Source organism: Varanus komodoensis, unplaced genomic scaffold, assembly GCF_004798865.1.
Source record: "Varanus komodoensis strain SLA01 unplaced genomic scaffold, ASM479886v1 scaffold15, whole genome shotgun sequence".
NCBI lineage: Eukaryota > Metazoa > Chordata > Lepidosauria > Squamata > Varanidae > Varanus > Varanus komodoensis.
In genome coordinates, this window is record NW_025335440.1 from 19,386,967 (window position 1) to 19,408,783 (window position 21,817).

Below are 21,817 nucleotides of genomic sequence, written 5' to 3' on the forward strand. Positions count from 1 at the left end.
TGGGATGCCTTTGGCCCAGTCACAGACTCTCAACTCAACCTACCTCAGAGTTGTTGTGGGGATGAGATGGAGAGCAGAAGGAGGAGAATGATGTAAGTCACTTTCTGTTCTTTAAAAAGAAAAAGGTGGGATTTAAATCTAATAAATAAATGATGGCATCATTTCATTGAGCGATAAGTACTTGGTTAGATACTGGACAAAATTGGAATAGCTTACTGTATGAAATTCATTTTTCTCCAAGAACTCAAAACTTATGTCCAAACGAAACAACAATGACTGTCTAAATAGCATTACAATCTCATGTGTGCTCCCCAATATCAAAGGTTCACGAAAGTGAGGGGAAATCATTGCTTGGACATCTTGCAACTTGGAGAGGCTCCCCAAGAGCTTCTCAGTGGTAGTCCCTCAGTTACAGGACACCAGGCATATTTTTCTTTTCATTTCCATGAGTTTCCATAAAAAATCCACTTTAGTTGAATTTTCAGTGCAATTAACTGTTTATTCAACTTTTATAATACTGAGACTGTAGGCTTAATTTGTTTTTTGTATTTACATTTGTTATTATTTGAAAGCAGTACAGTATAAACATATAAGCCTATCCAAACCTTAAGATTACCCAGTAAAGTCCTTCTCTGAGAGTCACCTTTAAAAGATGCAAGGAAAGTGGCCATGAGGGGAAGGGTCTTCTTGGTTGTGGCACCCGATCGTGGAACCAGCTCATCAGATAGTGGTGCCTGCTGCTGATGCTTTACACCTTCTGGCACCAGACTAAAACCTTTTCATTTTCCCAGTATTTTAATACTTAAACATTTCAATGCTATTTTATACTGGATTTTATTTATACTGTTGTTGGGTTGCTGTGGATTGCTTCTTGTTTATCACTTATTTTTATTGATTGATTGATTGATTTGGATATGGATTAGTATCTTATGACCCATATCATATTTATTTATATAATGTATTGCTATTATGTTGGGTTCTTTTTTGCTTTTATTGTAAACCATTCAGAGAACCAACTGGCTAATTGAGGATGGTATACAAAAGTTTTAATTGATAAATAATAAACAAACAGTACTACTAATACATATAAGAAATAACTAATCCTAACAATGGTTACATGGAAATACATGCCCTTAACTCATTGCAGCAACTAGTGCAGTCTTACCTCATTATCAAAAACATACTTCCCCAACGTGGCTGTGCTGTCTGGGAATGATGGAAACTGTAGTCCCACACATCTGGAGGGTACCCAGTTGGAGAACACTGAACAAGGATATCCGTAGTGCTAATGAGATATAGACAATGACTGTTTGACATTACAGTAGCATGTCAGAGATCGGATCTTGTAGAAGCTAAACTGGGTCAACGAAACTACCACATAGCTAAGTTTTAGTGCAGTTTCTCATTTGTCAGACTCTCATAATGGATCATCGCTTGACTTCACTTGGAATGAAGCACTTACTGATTAGTTTAAAAGAAAAAAAGAGGAGCGGGAGAAAAATAAAAGGGAGGTTAAAAAAACACCCTGCATGAAAATTCCATTTAGAGGCATTTCAAATCACTTTGAACAGTGTGAGCATGGGACCCTAATCATTTCAAAACTGAAGAGCTGTTTGAATTTTCAGAGGAAAGGATTTCATTTGAGTGACTCGGTACTGCATTCCCTCGGTCTTTTAGATTTTTGAGAGTCCTTCATCGTGGAAATGAAGTCTCATAAATGGACGTGACTCCAAAATGCAGCATTCTCCACAATCAGCAGTGCACAATTTGAGAGCATTTCAACTTAAGTTGAGATTGTTCTGCACGATTATGCGGACGTTCCCCCCATTAACCTTCAGATTGTTCTTTGGGCCAAACAGGGCATGATGCTGGGAGCTATGATTTTTTTCCTCCTCCTGAATATTCTATTCTCTTAAATAAATTATAAAGTGAAAAGCAGCCTCAAAAGGCCAAAAAACCAAAACAAAAAAACAAAAAAAAACCCCACCAGAGGGACAGAGACTGATTAGCCCATTACTTTTCTATCATTATTTCACTCATAACTTCCTTTCCTTCCTTTCTCCCTCTCCCTTACTTTGGGCCTTATAAGGTATACTTGTCAGGTCGTGTATCTTTCCCTCATCAGTGGAAAGGCAGCTGAGGAGGTAGTGTGATTTTGAGCAGAAAAACAAAAGAAAAGGAGGGTCAAAAGATGCATTTGCCACTGTTTTTTCACTTTCAGTTCCAACTTTTGAGGCTTTTCTCCCAATGAAAAGACCCAAATTAGCAGAGGAAAGCTTTGCAATTCATTTCTCCTTCCCATTTTAAGAACAAGCTTCATACCAAGTCGGTGGCCCTCCAGATGTTGTTGGAACTATGACTCCCATCCTCCCTGACCAACTGGGACTGATGGGAACAGAAGGCCAGTAACTAGTTGCCGAGAGAGGCAGTGGGCTCTCCCAAACTAGAGATATTAAAGGCAAAACTGGACATCTGAGTGAGATAGTGTACATTGAGTCCAGCAACAGAAGCGGGGGGGACCCGATGGCCTTCATGGCCCCTTCCAACTCTATGATTCTATGATCTATGGAGATCCTCCAGCTCTACTCTATTCAGCTCTGCTCTACTCAGTTCAACTGGCATACCATTCTTTCCCAAACTTTGACCTACAGTGTTTTGCTTTCACATTTCAACAGCTTTACTTTTGGAGTGTGTAAGACAACCTCTCCCAGCTTGGTACTCCTGAAAGAAGTTGGCCTACAACCAGAGGTGGCTGATAAGTCTGGGTTTTCACTTCAAGCTTCATTTCAAAGTTTAAATGAATTTATCTAAGATGCTGACCCACCAGCCTCTGCAGATTACAACTCCCAGTGTGGTTGGTACAGAGGAAAGATTTCCTCTTCAGAGTGAGCTGAACTGCTCCTGTCTTGGGAATGGGAGAAAACAAGGCCCAGCTGTGTCTTTCCCACAGCGATGCAACAAGCATCTTCCATTAACTGCTGGGCAATTTTGTTGTGCCTCCGTTTGGGAATTTTATTTATTTTATTTGCTTTATTTATTTATTTATTTGCTCCGTTATTTTATTTATTTTATTTGCTTAAGCGTAGGGTCCAGCCCCACTGGCTACATAGTCAAGGCAATGAACTCATCCTCAGTGAAGCCTGACTGGAAGAATGTAAGATCAGAATATGAAAATATGCAGCAGGCAGCTCACACATTCTTCTGCTGTGGGGGATTTGGAGTTGGCATTGTAAAGATGATGCAGTTTTTCATGGCAGCAAGCCACACCTGGGCATCCCACCAGTATAGTTTGGGAAAGACTTTTCCGTATATGGAGACACTTGGGATGAATTTTCACGAGTAGGAAAGAAAGGCAAGCCTGGCTTTTGCTAGCCTTCAAAAGTCCCAGCAGAGGTACCCAAAGGGAGCCGTATTCTACCCTTCTCTTCCTCTGTCCCCAAACAAAAAGATACTGCTTTTTATGTAGCAGGACTTCCAGTTTCCAAATGATTTGTATATTTGCCATGCAAATCTAAGTAGCAGTGCTTCTGTCTTCCACAGGGCTTCTTTCATATTTTCCCTAAGAGAATGCAGAAAGTGTTGATTTAACCCATCTGTCCACCCACCCCACCCCACCCTGGTTTTTGGATGTATGACATGCTTCCAGGAAAAAGGATGCTTGTGGGACACCAGAGACATACAATCTGCATCCTGCATGTTTCAAAAATAATTTTAAAGCCCATGACGTGCAAGAGGCATCTAGCACAAGCAGAATCAAAGCCTTCTACAAATGTTTGAATGTTTGCTACTTCAGAGAGCTTCACTGGAAACAAGCAGAAACTCCTCAGATGCCACATTTTTAAGAAGAATGCACACATTTGGCTTAGGTTGCAGCAGTACATTTTAGAAATACAGTCATTTAAGTGTGTACTTCCTGTGATTGGCTGAGCAACTGTTACTACATATTCGATACCAGAGGTTAAAATTATGATTCATTAATGGTAGAGGAACGGTTGTTGTTTACTCTTAAGTGACTAACACAACATGGATCTACAGATACTCTTGCACCAAAAAGTAGTGCTCTATGAAGAAAGTGCACACCATAGATGCAATTCAAAGTGGCCCATGCATGTATGCAGAGTGCTTTCATGAACACATGGTAGGTGGAATTGTTGCCTTCCAGTAGCAACCCTTCCCACTCCATGGTGTATTGCTGCAGAGGGTCTGTAAGGCTTGAAGCCCAGCTGCTGCTAGAAGCACCCATGTGCATGCAGTACGCCATGGAGGCCCCTTCATTCCAAAGCAGGTTGAAGGCACATGGATCCCAGATGCATCTTCACATTTGTGCTGAAGCAGATGTTCACATTTCGGTGCTGAAGCAGATATCTGTGCATTGCTGCAGCAACTAAATAGACTGCAAGGGGTGTGCCTTTGTCCACCTGCACAAAACAGTGTTATATGATAACTAGCAATGCATTTTTTTTCCACATGCAGCAGAGTCCCTTCTCAGATTGCACACACAGGAAAGATGCTGAATTTGAATTTGACCATTTCCCCCATATGCGTTGTACATTTTGCACCTGCCCTACACGTTTTGATGCACCACACATGAAAGGAGATTGTTGAATGATGATATGAGACATCAGGATGTATATGGGTTTTTCATTCCTATGCACATTTGTCTGTTTCTTCTTATTAATGTAGGTGGACTTGGGCCTTCTCCGCTTTGTATCTGCTATTGGGACCCAGGGAGCCATATCAAAAGAAACCCAAAAGATGTATTTTTTGAGAACATACAGAGTGGACATCAGCTCTAATGGAGAAGACTGGATTTCAGTTAAAGATGGAAATAATAAACCATTGGTAAGGCTTTTCATCTTTATGACTCTTAACTACTCAAGGATTTCTAATGAGTTTTATTACTTGTAGCTATTCTTTTGAAACAAAACATTCTATGCTTTGAATGCACCAGTGCTACCCATACGGTACATTTTAGTAAAGGAAGTAGAGAACTCTCAAGCTGCTAAAATGCTAAACTGGCGGCAACCTGAAGCACTGTTTTTGTTCTTTTTAGCTACATTTTCATAGCTGTTCCCCAGTAGGTTTCTTTTTTGCCTGGCTACACCCATGACTAAGTTATAGACACGAGAATAACAGAGTAATCCTGTAAAATGCTCAGTTGATGTGCCAGCAACATGAAAAACAGAATAATTCTTTGAGCATTATTTATCCAAACTGAAACACTTTTAAGGCTCATTGATTATAACAGGAGGGGTTCAAGAACATTCTTCGCTATCCTATAGAAATCAATGGGAATTAAAAGTGTCTAGTTTTGTCTGAGTCAGGTCCAAGATTTTTCCTGACTTTCCAAATGATGTGTTGTTCAGAAATGTCAGTTGTGTTAGGCTCTAGCCTGCAAAATCAATAGCAACATTACACACCCCTTACACTGGGTGTTTGCATTAACACACCACTTCAAACAATGTTCATAACAAAATGTTAGCAGAAATGGACTCGGGAAATCATTTTGCTGCACTATAAATACAGTAAAAATGGTTCAGTTTTATTAGGGTGAAGAAACCTGCGGTGAAAAATACAGTGTCGCTGGATTCTAAGAATTCTCATGATCTATTGTACTGATGACACCAGGGCACTATATTGTACAATTTTGTATTTTGGTTATTTTATACTATGCCACTGACTCATGGACTTCCAGTTGCTAGGAAGCAACAGCAGAAGAGAACTTGTTGAAACAGGGCACTGAAGTAGATGAACTGGGTCTGATTCAACAACACTCTTCTTTATGTGTTTATAGTGCAATTCTACAGATGTCTACTCAGATGTAAGTCCCACTGGATTCAGTGGGTCTTGTCTCCCATCCCTAAAACAACCCTGTAGGCTCACAGACTAGAAGACAACATCAAGGAAGATAGAGCAAGACGGAACTATTCCTATGTGCAGTAAAGAGACATAGCAAAGAGAAGAGAAGACAGAATGTGAGGACAAGTGCTAGTCTTTAGGCTTTTCCTAGCTATATGGTTAACTTTACCATTGGTCTTCCACCGGTGGGCTGGCACTCACAAATGGGCAGTGCCAATAGCAGCATTGCCCAACTATTTTGTGATGTTTTCTTTCATTTTGGATTTCTCTAGAGAGATACTAAGAAAGGCAGAGAAAGGTGAGCAGAGACAACCTAGGATGGAGTTCCTTTAAAAGTTGTGCAGTATAGAAGAAGAGGACAAGTTATACCCGCAAAAAATATTTTTCCGTATAAAACTACTAAAACTAAAGAAGGCTTGACTTCCTTTGCATTTAGTTCACCTCAAGTAAAAACAGTCTCATTGCCTGGAGGGAAGGATACAAGAGGCATGTATGTTAAGAGAAGTTATCGTTGTTACATTGCATCTGTATTTTGCCTTTGAAGTAGGTACCACTTAATGGTAGTTTGGGAGGTAGAGGAAGACGGATGAAGAGTAAACTGTAGGTTCTGGAAGCTGTCATATATAGTTGTAGTTCAATTCCACTGCTGTCATAAAGTTTGTCTGCTGCTGCTGCTGCTGCTTCCTTCAAAGGAAGGTAATTCAAAGTGCTTGAGCATTATGCAGGCACATGGACAGGAATATAGTCTATTCCTTTACAAAAAGATTTCCAGACCTTTAATTATTCTGAAAGAAATACAACAGTCTGTGATGGGATCAAATGGCTGTCTTTTTCATGATTTGGTATAAACACAATTATATTTTCGAAGGGTTGCCATTCATAGCCCAAAATGTCCCTCACCATTTCAGCTTCTGCTTAGATGATCCCTGATGGTTTTGTACAAAGCAACACTTGCTTCTGTGACTCTTCTTTATCATGCATCACAGATAACAGCCTGGATCTTTCATCCTGTTTGTCTTCTCTTATTGAAAGAGTGCCAAGCTTTACCACAGCCCTTGGCCTGGCTTTCCTGTGCAATTAATATTAATAAGTTAAACAGATGGTTGGTAGTAAATATAGTCAATGTTTGCAAGACATCCCTGCTGATCTTATGGCCACTTCCTTCCCTTTAAAAAAAGTAAGAGCAATTCTTAGCAAGACTGTGATGGAAGAAACAGATCAGACACAGAAGATGCAATATGGATGATTTACACTGGGATAAGCTATCTTACTGTCCAAAAACCAAGGCAGAAAATAATTATTTCAGCTGAGCATTTTTCATAATGAAGATGAAGAACAAGTTGAGTGTACAGGTTGATGAGTTAAAGAGATTTTTGTATTGGATAGTCAGATTCCTTTGCTATATTTTGCTCTAAACAAAGGACAAAACAGGAAAAGATTTGGAAAGGTGTAAGAAATTACTGCCCATAAATGGAGAAATGCCTAAGATCAGGAAACAGGACTTTTGCATTGTTGAATGAAGAAGGAAATTAGTCATCTTCCTTGATCTCAGTCAATGGAGAATCTGACTTTCTTATGGTACAATTTTATCAAATGCCCCTAGCAGATGCATGTTATGTTTATATAACTGCATTGTTTACCTGGCTTGATGGGAGAGGGGTAAGGAGAGGCAAAAAAATGGAATGAATGTATATTATATGGTAAACATATCTGTACCATTTCATGGAAGGCTGAAGAAATAAAATCTCTATAAAATAAAGAGTCAGTAAAGTACAGTGGTTCAGACTGCTGGACTGCACCTCAAGAAAGCTGGTTTCTTTGCCGTGGCCTCTGTGCATCACATATTATGGGTGCTGCTGCTGTGTGGATAAAATGAAGTGGATAAGAACCTTGGAAGCTATGGTGGATTCCTTGCAAGAGGGAAAGGGTGGGAGATGAGGAGGAGGTTGTAAAAATCTGCAAAATGGAATTGTCCATAAGAGAAGTGAAGCATTTACATCATATATTACGTACTTGCTGAAAATGCCCAATTTATCCTGGGAGTAAGTGATGCTGAACTCAGTCAGATATGGCAATCCGATAACCATTCTGAAACCCATTGGGATTAAACACTCTCTATTTGATTGTGGATTGCAGATTATCTAGGCGGTCCTCAATCGCCACAAGGAGTCACAGAAATTCACTGATATCCTTTCCAGGTTCTATGGAGTCAATATTTATTTTTCTTAAATATTTATGTGTAGATTGGTAAGACATTTCTAATGTATATAAGAGAAATTTCATTTTATTTCTTTTTTTGTAGGTGTTCATCGGGAACACTGACCCTGTTGAGGTTGTTTACCGAACTTTTCCTAAGCCAGTATTGACACGTTTTGTTCGAATCAAGCCTGTAACCTGGGAAACTGGAATATCACTAAGATTTGAAGTGTATGGCTGTAAAATTACAGGTATGGTTTTTGCTTCTTTTTCTTTTATTTTTAAAGATAATTGCCATAAAATAAGGATAATAACACTGCGGAAAAGTAGACGTGCCTAAATGGAAACAAACTCCTGTGAACACAGTGGGATTTACCTCTGTATAAACTTGCAAAAGCTTGTGCTGTAGGGAAAGAGGATACCTTTTATTAACAGTTCCATGCTCCAAATAATTCAAAATATTATACTAAAATGAGTCTAAGAGTCAGCATTTTCTCTAACGCTCATTCTAACATCCAGCAAACAGCACGTGCAACTCAGTTTTACCACAGTGTAATTGATCAGATGATGAAGAGTTTGAAACATGTCCAGTAACTATATATGCCCTGCCATGTAAGTTCCCCACAACAGGCTTCCAAAATGGCTATTCCCCAAGTGCATAGATCTGCTTGGGATGCAATGGATAAATGGATGCATCCTGTAGTTTAGCTACTTATGGCATCATTATACTGCATTACTCTTCCCAGAAGAATGGAGATAATGCATAATGAATCGCACAAGAGCTGATTGGTAGAGTGCGTACAATGGACACACATGGTAGCACAAATCCTGCAACATTAATACTAGGTGTATGCATCAGGCCCGGCCTGAAATATTAATCATGTCTGATCTAGTGTATCTGTAAAGTAAATTGGGCAGTGAATGATCCAGTCTCCACCCAGGCATCTGCATGTTCAGCCATCAGTGTAAGGAGAACTTCAGTGTTAGACAGATGGGGAAATCTGTATGAGTGCATACCCGTCACTTTGCCTTCTGTGAATGTTCTCCCTTGGGATGGACTGATACATGCAGCCATGTGAGTTATTGCTTCAGACAATGCAAGTTTCAGAGGCGATGCAAAGAGAAGGTCAAAACCAAATTATTAGAGATGACTGGTCCAGACCAGCAATCCTTTCAGTTTCCTCCAGTACCTCAGAATTTCTCCTATATATTTGGTGGAAAAGTACTGCACAAAATTCCTTTGCATGTAATGAGCAGTAAGATTCCATTGCATGTTCACTCCTTTGAAGTAAGTGCAGAAATGCAGCCTTTCTGTCATGCACATTACAGATTACATTCTGCAGAGGAACAATGGATGTTTAAAAGTCAGATTGTTCCTTGTACAAAGGAGGATTTTAGAAGCAGAGAACATGCAGTGTAGAATTTAAAGTCTCACTAAATAATTGAGGAAAGGTTAAGTAGGCAGCTCATTATGTCTATTTAGCTAAAATAATGCCATCTATATAATTTCTTTTTGATTAAAAATATTCATTCCATTTTCAAAACTGTTATGAGCACATTTGTCTGTATTTCTATGATTCCAAAAGAAAACACCTTTATAAGGAAGTAAAAATGGATGGGTGGGTGGATATAACTATTTGTGATCAGAGGTGACAAAAATTCATTTTTAAAATAGTAAGAATATTTTATCACTCTTGTTATAATGAGCTGCACAATCATTATAGCAAGGGTAGGATCCTGTATACACTTTCCAGGGAGTAAATCTCATGGAACTCAGTGGACATGCACAGAATTGTGCAGCAAAAGTCACTCTTAAGAATGTTTCATATGCTTCGTTGAATAAATATAAAGGTTCATAGTGGATTCTCTTACTTAAAAATTAAATCTGGTATCTCTGGAAAAGAAAAGAAAAGAAAAGAAAAGTTTCTTCCCTCATGGAAAGATTTCATTTGCTGAGTTTGCTGAGTTCTTAAAACAACAACAACAACAAGGTTGATCAGACAAAACAAAATTAGCTATTTGAAATCATAATAGAAAATCAAAATACTATCTGAGCATTTTAAAGCTGCTAGAATTTAAAAGTCTTATCAAACAGAACACCTTTAACAAAGTAAGTTGATTAATCTACCAGACCCACACAAGAATCCTCGTGTGTGTGTGTGTGTGTGTGTGTGTGTGTGTGTGTGTGTGAAATTCATGAATGGAGAGTGTTTATGGGAGCACAAGGAGCTGTCTACTTGGCTCCAGGTGTATTTAATAGTTCGACGTATGCCATGATAAAGAACATTTCCATCTTACCTTTGGAACACTGGGTTGGATCCAGATTTAGTCAGAGCAGGCTTAATCTGGATCCAATCCAATGATTTATTGTACAAGATTATTGAAAGTATTGCTGAAATATTGCATGTGAAATACTATGACCATTTGGAAGTTGATGGAGGTATTATTATTATTATTATTATTATTATTATTATTATTATTATTATTTATTTAGATTATCCTTGCTCTGGAATGCTGGGTATGGTGTCTGGTCTTATCACGGATTCTCAGATTACTGCATCAAATGAATTTGAGCGAAACTGGATCCCAGAAAATGTCCGTCTTATAACAAGCCGTGTAGGGTGGGCATTACCACCTCCCACCACTCATACATATTCAAAGGAATGGCTCCAAATAGACCTTGGTGAAGAAAAGATAGTGCGGGGCATAATTGTCCAGGGAGGCAAACACAGAGAGAACAAGGTCTTCATGAGAAAATTCAAGATTGGATACAGCTACAATGGATCAGACTGGAAATGGATTGTGGATGCCAGCAAAAAGAAGGCCAAGGTGAGAGTTGATCAAGATCTGGTGAAGAATTATGAAGCTCAGAGGTCAGGTCCATACTTGCATGCTGAAAGTCCCCAGGTTCAGTTCATCAGGGTGACAGGTGATGTGTAGGACATCTGCTAGGAGGATATTCAGACTTTGTATAAGGGCAACTTCCTGTGGGCCCAGAAAAGAGTTAGCAGTGTGTTATCCTATGCAGGAGCTAAAAAAAGGGGATAGGGTGCCATGGTAGATACATCATTTGCTATGTTCTGTGGTAGCTGGGGCAAATATGTTGTCAATGGACAGATCTGCATTTGTAGTAAAATCCACACTGTGTGCTTGAGTTGCCCAGTGGGTGTCCACTGTTGGAGGCTGATGGTACTCGTCTTCCATGCAGAATGGGAATAAAGTCTAGAGTAGCACAAGAAGTGTGCTCATGAACACCAGAGTTACATTTCTTATATCTGACCATTCTTTGCACTCCCCATCCCACAGCATAGATGTTAACTGGAGGCATACCTCTTGCAAGTGTTCCAACTGCATTTATTTATTTATTTTTCGATTTATATCCTGCCTTTTTCCTACAAAGGGCTCAAGGTAGCTTACATCATTCTCCTCCTCCATCTTATCCCCACAACAACAGCCCTGTGAGGTAGGTTGGGCTGAGAGTTTGTGACTGGCCCAAAGTCACCCAGTTGGCCCCATGGATGAGCGGGGACTCGAACCCAGATCGTCTGAGTCCCAGTCCCATGCTCTTAACCACTACACCACACTGGCTCTTGTGATTCTGTGCTTTGCAAGCTGTCCCAGTGCTATTTGTCTGGTCCAGTCACAGTGCACTGATCTGCCTTGCCCCATTCTGACATAGCCAAATGTATATTGTTCTTATCCTTGTATAAAACATATGCTGAAATCCTTCTTGCAGCACATTCTCGGTAGGGAAAGAAAGTTTCTTGTGATTTGCTGCACCACTGGCTAGCTAGAACCATAGCCAAAACTATTGGGAAAGAGCTGCAGAATCTCAGTTGCAAAAGAGCAGTTAGTACAAGATTATTCCGTTTTAATCCAGTATGATTATTGCAGATAACACTTCTGATCCTTCCCATTAAAGATCAATTATATGCAACACCCTAAGAACTTATTTGGTATTCCACTTATCTTGACCAACTTATCTTAGAGATGAAATGTTTATCTATTACATCAATCACAAACAGCTTTGTCCTCTAAAGAGGAACAGAGGTTTTCTCCTAGAGGTAGCACTGGGACTGAAGAGATTCTTGAAAAAAAGAAACTCCTTTCAATGGAGTTCCTGCACTCACAGAAGGCAAATGCTGCATCTAACCCCTCAGACCAGCACAAGGTCAGTCAACTTCAGTAAGAGGGTGTCCTAGGTCCTGCTTGCAATTTCTAACCCCTACACTGTCTTCCTTATTTCTCTGGAAATAAATGCAAAAGTGATTTTGGTTTCAGATTGCATCAATGATGCCAGTAAAGTGCTCACAACAAATTGTGAGATCTTGTTTCTGTTAAAAATATGCTTTTTTATGTGTTCTTCCAAATTGTAGCAGGAAAAATGGAGCACCATGTGCATTTGATACAGCATATTTTATGCTGCTCATTTTAATGTTATTAAACTCGAGTCAGTTGCCATCACTGTCAAAATTGGCCATCCTGGCAAAAATGAATGCTGGCAAACACATTAAATCTCAGAGTATTCATTTCTAACCAAAAACCTTCAGAGATTAGTACTTTTCTTAAAAAAATGGATATTGTATAACCTACATAATCCTACTAAAATATTCAGCTCATTTAATAATGTTTCTTGTGTGAGGGAGTTTGATCAATTCTGAGGATTTAGAAGCCTGGTACATTTTAAAACAAGACTTAGCTATTTTAAAAATGTTAATCAAGCTTGGCTCTGCACAGTGGTAACTACACTGATTAAAAGAATGAAAGAAATTCTTTTTCTTGAAATGAAATGCAGGTTAGTCGTTCTTGAAACAGAACACTGTATGACCAACACATTCTGCAGCACCAACCAGTCAGGGTGCACAATTTGTTTAATGTTTACCCCACTTTCCCTTGCAAGATATTTTAAGTGACATAACAATAATGCCATGTAAAAGGCAGGCAATGAAGTTAAACAGCATTTTATTAACATACATAAAATAAGCAACACTATTCAAATATCCACATCAGATTTCCATCTGTCTTAAAACATACAGGTCCCAAAGGCCACTGATTAAAACAAAAACAAAACAAAAAACCTTCAGCTTTCTTTAGTGGGCTTTGGATTGGAGCAATCTAATGGAAAAATTAACTTAGGGCCTAAAATAACAAAGCTACTCCCCAGGGAAAGCTGTTTGTATGTGGCCTTTTTGCTCTGTCAACCCTCCATGGACATATATAGCTCCCGAATCTTGTTTCTCTTTCTCTGCCCCTTTCTGACCCCTGCCACATATTTTTTCCTAGCTTCCCCTTCCTCCTTCCAAGACTTCATCACAATTGGTATAAATGTCTTCACTGTGCTGTTTCTGCTTATTGGAATTTGCATTATTTCTTTTGGATTCTCTGAAGAACCCACTTTTTACTGGGGAAGGTTCAACGTTCATTGGGTCCCAGGTCCCAAACTTGGCATCTCCCATTAAAGCAGGGCTCAGGGAGCTGTAAAAGACCCCTGTTCCAGAGAGAAGAAACACTGCCAGTCAGAGTTGACCACTCTAAGTTAGATAGAACAATCTTCTGACACGCTATAAGGTGGCTTCCTTTTTTACTTCTATTGTGAGTGTATTTCAGTTTCCCTGAAACTACCCCTTAAACCAGGTATCAGATGAAATAATGTCTTTCCTTCCCTCACCCCATTCTGAAATGATCGGTGCATATGAATGAAGAGTCATAATTAAATCACAGATAGGTCTAGACTACACAGCTGACACAAGACAATGATTCAGTACAATTAGGATTCAAAGGACCATTAAATGTCTATTGAATTCTGTGCCTGTGTGTCAGTACATCCTTCTCAAACCTTTTATAGAAAAGTTTCCATTATTATATATTGCTATTTAAACGATAATTAAGGCTGGGTTACAATTGCCTGTGCTTGCACTGTAAATAGCATTCCATTTTGGCTATGCAGTAGGAAGCTTTTATGATACTGGAAACAAAATTTGCCTATAAAATAGAATGTGATAATGACAGATTAGTTAAATAAAAATAGCCATGCCCTCTCAATCCTCTTTTCCAAGATGCATCTGCTGAATGTTCTTAGTATATCAGTGGATCCCATTTTCTGAGATATCTTAGAGGCTGTAATGCTAAACATGACGTAAGAAGAGCCAAGCTGCACAGACCAAAAGCTCATCTAGGCCAGCATTTTGTCCTCACTGTGGCCCACCAGCTACCCATAGAAAGTCACAAGGTGCATATGAATGTAATAGCGCCTCCCCTCATGCATTCCTGAGGCATACTGTTTCTGACACATTGGTAGCCTTCAAATATCAGCAGTGCAACCACTCGCTATTGACAGCCTTTGAACACAGTAGGACTCTGTTCTCAATAAACATGCACAAGAATGCAAATCTGAACCACTTTGCCCGTTTTGTATCTTCATAGCTTCCATTGGAGCCTCAACCATATGATCATTCCTTCAATTTTCCATGTTTTCCTTTTAAATCAGATATTTAAATTGACTTAAAGTAGATCACCAAACCTGGCAATGATCAGATTTCTTGGTATCAATCATAATTTGCATCAGTGTACTTGTAATACCAAACTATGGTTAATGCTGAGAAGGAAAGCTGCGAAATTTCAGGTGATCCCAATCTCATGTTTATGGTTCAGGAATAAACTATCTTTTCCTGTTTGATGGTATATTTTGCATTTATGGGTGGAGGATATGGAGGGTAGAATGTTATTCTCTATCATGTATTCAGGCAAAATAGTCTTCCTATTGGAGATAATTCACCTTCATTGGCCTTTATGTGTCACCAAATAATGGTTGTTCCTATTTGGAGAGTATTCTGTTTGGAAAATGTAGCATGCTAAACAGCCCTCAATGCTGCCTAGAATCTTATAGAGACCAGCTACACTGAGACTACTGTCAGGTTTATCACATTCATATGAAATTCGGAACATGAATGAGACTTATGGGTTGAAGGGTCTCCACACAATAGGACTGACCCATAGGCAAGCTTCCTATGGCTCCCTATATGTAGTGGTAGGCAGTTTATAGAGATGTAGCAGGTCTAATAGGCTAAAGGCATAAAACAGAAAGAATAGGATTGGCTTCCAAATTACAGCATTACCACCACAGACACCAAAATGGTTTATTTGGTTTACCATATTTCTGCAATGACATCACACACAGCCTCCTTCTGCAAAGTCAGATGTAAAACAGTTCCCTAATTGCACTATCCACCACCGTTTTCTGGTATGGGAGACCTCACATTGCAGCGAGGAAAGCCCATAAAGTTACATTTCTCCGTAGAAATAATTAGCACCCTATAACTTTCACTTCTGAGGCCACATCTGTTCATAGCAACAGGGAAACATTGCATCCGTTGGACCAATGATTTAACATTCCAAGGGCTGCTATCAAGTAACATTAAGAAGGATGGTGTCTGTTCAGCCCTGGTTGATAATATGTTGTGAATGCAACAGGAATAAATTATGTCCAAATAAATTTTCCCTTCAGCTGACTTGGTTCTTCATGCACCCTCAAAAATGTCCTACAATTATTTTATGGAGATCTGCCTTACAACTTCTGCTTCTAAAGTTTAATTTGCACCTTTGCAATATAAGTATAATTTATAAGCCTTTGGGCAAGAGACTCAGAGTTGAAGTTTCTCTCTTGAAGAGTTGTCTTATTATAGCTGCATGAGTGGTGACAGAATCTAGGCCAGAGGGAATCTCTCCCCTCAGTCATCCATGTAAATTCCAGGTCTGAACCTCATTTAAAGCACGTCTCATTAAAATACTTGGCTTCTCTGCTGATGGATTGATTTGTAAAAAATGAAATACACGACTTCTCAGACACATTTTAACTATCTGCTCCCTTCTCATTTTCAAAAACAGAGTTAGCCACTTAAAATGTTCAGGATCTGGGTTGCTTTTCAACCAACTCAAATGCTAGAGGCATGAAAAATCTTAGCTGGCTTAAGTTAACTTACCATTGTGGTTCTTAAACACTGTGTTTTGTGTGTTTGTGTGGTGTGTGTGCACACTATACAGGTCTTTGAAGGCAACACCAACTATGATACCCCAGAGCTCCGCACATTTCAGCCTATAACGACCAGATTTATACGTGTCTATCCTGAAAGAGCTACTCATGCTGGATTGGGGCTCAGGATGGAACTACTGGGCTGTGAAATTGAAGGTAATTGCATGGCCTAAGATTAATCTCGTACATACAGTTCTGCTTATGCTACCACTGAGTGGGAAATGTGTATTCTCCTGCTTCTCCATTAATGCCATAGTTTTGTACTTCTCAACTGTACTTTGTTATTCTACCCTCGCATCTTTTGAGCATTTGTTTGATATGATATACCAAGAGGAGATCAGGACAATATAATGGGAATGAAAGGATCTTTTTGGTTTGGATTTGGGATAGGGTACAATACATTTGGAGTTTTGACAAAATAGGGACCAATTTATTAACAAGTCATTTCAATGAGATGCTTCTCCCTCCCCTCATGACCCCACAGGCGTGGTATGTCCAAGGGATTGGATCACATGGCACAACGAGCCACCCTGGTTTCTTGCACAGGATGCTCTGGTGTGTTGTCCTCATCTTTGTTATGACATTTCATCATGGTACATTTGGTTTTTAGAAACTATAAGAAAGAACAGTCTGTTCTGTGGTTCCCATGCTTAACCATGGTTTCTCATCCAAACTCAGCATCATGGTTTTCACAGTCCTAGTTTGAAACTATCACAGAGTCCTATGAAAAGAATAGCAGCTGCTCTAGCAGCCCAACATTGGATTGAATTTCAGGCACTGTGGCTGATGGGATATGTGCCAACAGTGAGAGGACTGAGCAAGAAGGGTGGAAACCATGCTAGCCTAGAAGCCACGTGATCATCTATCAGGCACATCAAGGCCAAAAAAAAAATATGTACACCATGGAAACCATGCAGAGTTGCTTGTCATGACATGTGAACCCAGCCAATGTATGTCCGAAACTCATAAAGGGTCTCCATATCTTCCTCCATATCAGAACCTTTGGTTTTACTTGGCAACAGTATTAACAATTCTTACTATGGGTTATGAGCAATGCTCCCTGGCAACCTTCTTTGGAAACTGGAAGAAACAAAATTTGCAAAAGTAGGTTGTAATTTACCACTCAGACCTGCTCCTAAAGGGTGGGGGAGTAGACAAACAAACAAGCTGCATAAGCCTAGCCAGCTATGTCCTAACCTATGTATGTCATCAAAAGGAAGAATTTCTAGAACTGCCTAAAGCAGAGCCGACTCAGAGGCCCTCTGCGCAGACAGCTGCCAGCTGTGCACATGGAACTGCCCATCCAGCAAGGGTTTTCCCCTTCTTTTCAGTGGTAGTGCCCCTCTGCTTACACAATGGGAATGCCTGAAATGTCCTCCACTGAAGGGAATGGGAAGCGCTTGCCCACCAGAGCCCTCATGCAGATTTAGATCAAGCACGAGTTCAGATCTGATTCGGCATATTTCCTATTTCCTAACGACTGAAATCAGTTGTTTCCAGTTTTTGATCTTAAAATCATATGGTCAAATTCTTCTTACAATATTAGTTATATATATTATTATTATAAACAATATGTTACAATATAAATCACAATATATTGCTAATGTATTATGAATGTGGTGAGAATAATACATAAGCCATTAATTTTTTCTTGCATTTTTTAAGCAGTGGCCAGAGGGATGCTGAATTCTCCATTTCTTCCCCAGTACATCAGCTCAGACGCCACAGTCCATGTTAATAGGAGGGCAAAGGGCAGGAAATGGGAAGCTGATAAAAAGATGAGAAGCTTTCCTGTGTGAAAAGAAAGGTCTTGCTACTGCAACAAATGATTTTGTTCACAGAGCCATGCTAGTGGATGAAAATGCTAACAAGTCTCAGAATGTGTTTTAACGGAGCCACACTGGCATTTCTGTTTCAGTACCTACGTCAGTCCCGACCACCTCTGACAGCAACCTTGTGGATGAGTGTGACGATGACCAAGCCAACTGCCACAGCGGAACAGGTGATGACTTCCAGTTGACAGGTGCAGAAACCATCCACATTCCATTGCAACACCATTTCCATTCAAACCAATCCTCAGTCGCAATGTGTTTGACTTGCCTTTTTACTCATTGCAAGAAATATAACATCTGCATGCAGTATTTGGGGTGGAGGGTGACCATGGTCACGGGCATCAAAATGTCTGTGAAAATTAAGGTTCTTGACCCATTAAATCACTTTCAGTTGATTTGTAATTTACCTTTGAACCGATTAATCTGCCAATTAATTGGTTCAGTTTACATCTCACCATTAAATCTTTGTGTCTTTTTGAGACATGGAAAGAACTATGAAATGATTTAAAGTTTAATTTAAAAAGGCTATCAATCATTACTGAGTTGTAAGCTACCTTGAGTAGAGCAACATTAAAAGGCAGTATACAAATGCAAAATAGAGAAAAGAAAGGCCATCTTTAATTGTTTTCCCCATCCCTTTTAGAGAAATACATTGTGTCAGAATGAAAATAGCAGTCAAAAGACAGTTGGCTTTAAACGTTCCTTCCATCAATTAAAAATTCAGCTTGAAAATCTTAATGAAAATCTAGTTTGCTTTTTCTCTAAAGCACAATGTATGTATCAGCAAAATCCAGGATTTTTTCCTGCAACAATCTTTTAGCAAGGTGTAGGCTAATTACTTCGCATTTAACTCTATTTTTGTAGAGGGTTTTGGCTGATAAGCAGGTTAGTGTCAAGGGAAATCTTGACTGAGATCCAGTTTCCCTGTTCTCAGCTCTCTTCCTTGTAACCTGGGGTAGATTTCTGTCAGTTTGTGTTTAGCAATGAGTTCATTAAGACTGAGGGGAAAGCATTTCTTCCCCTATTTCATTACCATACACCATTTTGCCTAGACTGAAACTCGGTGGTCTGTCCATCCTACACAGCTGAGTCAGCATAGCACTGCTGAGCCCCGGGAAAGAAAAAATAAGCTGGAGCAAACAGACGTCTCTTGCAGGATCTCTTTTATGAAGACTAGAATGTATCTGTTTCTGTTATATACTATAACTAGGTTGGCTGATGTAGCTGCTTGGAACTCTCTTATCCCACAAGGCCATATGCCTGAACTGCTAGATAAGACAACTTCAGTTGGCTAGAACTAGATAGCTGCAAATAAGTGGCCTCATTTTATCCCTGCTACAAATCAATGCATGATTGCTCCCTTCTGAGTTGGACAACTCAACATTTATTGTTTCCTATATACCTGTGTAGTTTATATAGCTTAATTTCCAACACCACTAAAACCAGGTAATGTGTACTCAGAGGACTTAGCCAGGTAGACAAGAGTTGTTCAGGGCATTGGATTTTATTTTCCCCTTTAGCAAGCTATTAAATAGTAGGAGAGGCCCTAATGGGGGGAAAGCCTACAGAAACAAGTAACAAACTTGGTATTTAAATGTTCAACAATTGTGAACTTCCAGTTTTTCTAAAAACAAATGCTAAAAACAGGGCAATCTACCCATAGTTTTGAAAAAGTATTGCACAACTGCACTGGCACAACTGCACAACAAATTATATTTCTCAGGCTGCCCTTCGTCCTTATATAAGCAGCATATCAAAAGTAACAAAAAGTACTGTTCTGCTGCAAAAAATGGTTAGACAGCAAGCTCTCAACAAAGGAGAACCATTTTTGTTATTTTTTTAGCTAACAGAAGGCCACATTTTGTCTCAATGCCGTGAGATATAAATTGTAGCTTCTTTTTGAAACTGTTTAGTAGGAAATGCCTGTTGGAAGTTTTTAGATAAAAGGCTGAGCATATCTAGCCAGTTGGTATCATCTGCAGATTAAAAAACTGTATATCTACCTTTTCAGCCCTGATTTGCAAATGCTTTTAAGCAAAAGCCCACAAGTAAAAGGATAGTGCATCCACAAGCTGGTTTCCACACTTCCCACTGGTTTTGACTTCTTATTTCTGCTTCATTCAGCCAGTTTGGACTTGGGGGATCCAAATTCTAATCCCTACTTGGTGACTTTAGACTAGTTACTCTCAGCCTAACCAACAAATGGAAAGGAGAAGGATCATGTAACCCACCTTGAATTCCTCACAAGAGGAAAACAGGTGGGATTATATATGGGGGGGGGGTGATTTTGGGGGCAATATCCAATTGTACCCAAATGCCCATGAGCTAGCGATCCTTAAAACAACTGTAAACAAGAAGAAAAACTTGTTCTGGAATGGGACTGGTCAGTGGATCTCACAGACAGGAGCTCTGTTGAACTGCCACAGGACACACTAATCCTCCATTGTGTGGCAGTTGGTGTTCCTCACACAACAAAATAAGCAGGACCACAGCAGCCATCTTGGTTACTAACCATTCCTATTATTGCAAGTCTAACTAGAAAGACACGAGGGAAATTGCACTGTTCTTTGCATGGATATACTTATGGTATCTTTGTATAATACAAGAATGTGATGAAATACAGGCATGAGCTTTAAAATACAGCTATTGCAAGCCAATTCCGTATCACTGTATATGATAGTACCTCTGACCATGTCATTCCTTTAAGTTAGAGAATTTGGGAATTTTGCTGTTACAGTTCTATAAATTGCATGCAGCCTAGAAAGTCTAATTATACAAGTGCCTCAAAATAAACTTGCCTCACTGTATAATTGCAACTCCATTCTAACCTAATTGTTCTTTTTACCAATCCAATGAAGATTTCCTGTTAACAAAGGCAAACATTGTTAATGCATGCACGTTTTGTCTCTCATATCCACACAGACACACGCACTCACATTTTGCATGTCTCCTTCACACCTTCATCACGTTCGCTATTGCATCACTCTCTCCTAGGCTTAGAAATAAAATAGCTTCATTAAACCTCATCACAATCATACTCACTATAGCACTTCAAATGCTTCCCTGCAGGGATGGGAGGAAGGCTTGGCTGAGGCTAATCAGCAACTTACTGCTTGATACAGTCCTCGCTTTTAAAAAAAAATAGCTTTATCTATATGTTTAGAAGAATAAAATAAAATAAATGTTTGTCTTCAAAAACTACACAAAGATGGCTAAATATACGAAAATGTACTAGTGGGAAAATACCAGCAAATTATCTACATGTCCCTGAGAACTTGTCTAATTGTCCCAACACAAGCCTTTGGCTATGATTCAGAAGAATATAAGCAGACACATATTAATTGCAGGTGAAAGTCTGCCTTGTAGATCCCTCCACCAATCATGGGAGAAACCTGCACCAATCATTATTTTCTGTGCTGATCTGTGGCAAGAGAACGGGTTATATTCATTGCCCACCCAGCAACGTAGCTTCCATATCTGAACTGTGGAAGCTAAGCAGGGTTGGGCCTGGCTGAAATCTGGATGGGTGCCTTAACTGTTGTGAACCACCTGGAGAGCTTCAGGTATCGGTGGTCAGCAAATGAAATTAATAATAATGACAATGTCCCTGCACCAAAATCTCCCCCATGGAATTGTTTCTTAAATACTCAATTATTGACACTCCTTTTATACACACTTACCTAAGGCCCATGTCACACTTACACAGCCTTTCATAGTTCTGTTATTGTGAGCATTTCTTCCCATATGGCACCAAAGTTTCTGGAGAATATTGTTTCCCTGAAACACTACACTAGAATTCAGCCTCTATCCATTTTGCTATGTGACTGTGTACAATTCCGCCCCGTTACAAGTTTCGTGAAGCAGACATGGTTGAAAAGCTTTACAATTAACTTGTTAATTT

General features: G+C 39.4%; 1 protein-coding gene across 2 annotated transcripts in view; it reads left to right on the forward strand.

Annotated features, from left to right (window-relative positions):
* NRP1 (neuropilin 1) overlaps positions 1-21,817 on the forward strand; it is a 152,959-nt gene that overhangs the window by 106,393 nt on the left and 24,749 nt on the right. The window contains exons 7-11 of one of the 2 annotated variants that reach the window (XM_044424948.1): positions 4,684-4,842; positions 8,162-8,306; positions 10,550-10,884; positions 16,096-16,240; positions 18,003-18,107. In XM_044424948.1, coding sequence (XP_044280883.1) covers positions 4,684-4,842; positions 8,162-8,306; positions 10,550-10,884; positions 16,096-16,240; positions 18,003-18,107 — 889 coding nt within the window. The remainder of the gene's footprint in view (positions 1-4,683; positions 4,843-8,161; positions 8,307-10,549; positions 10,885-16,095; positions 16,241-18,002; positions 18,108-21,817) is intronic. The other variant, XM_044424949.1, reaches the window with a different exon arrangement.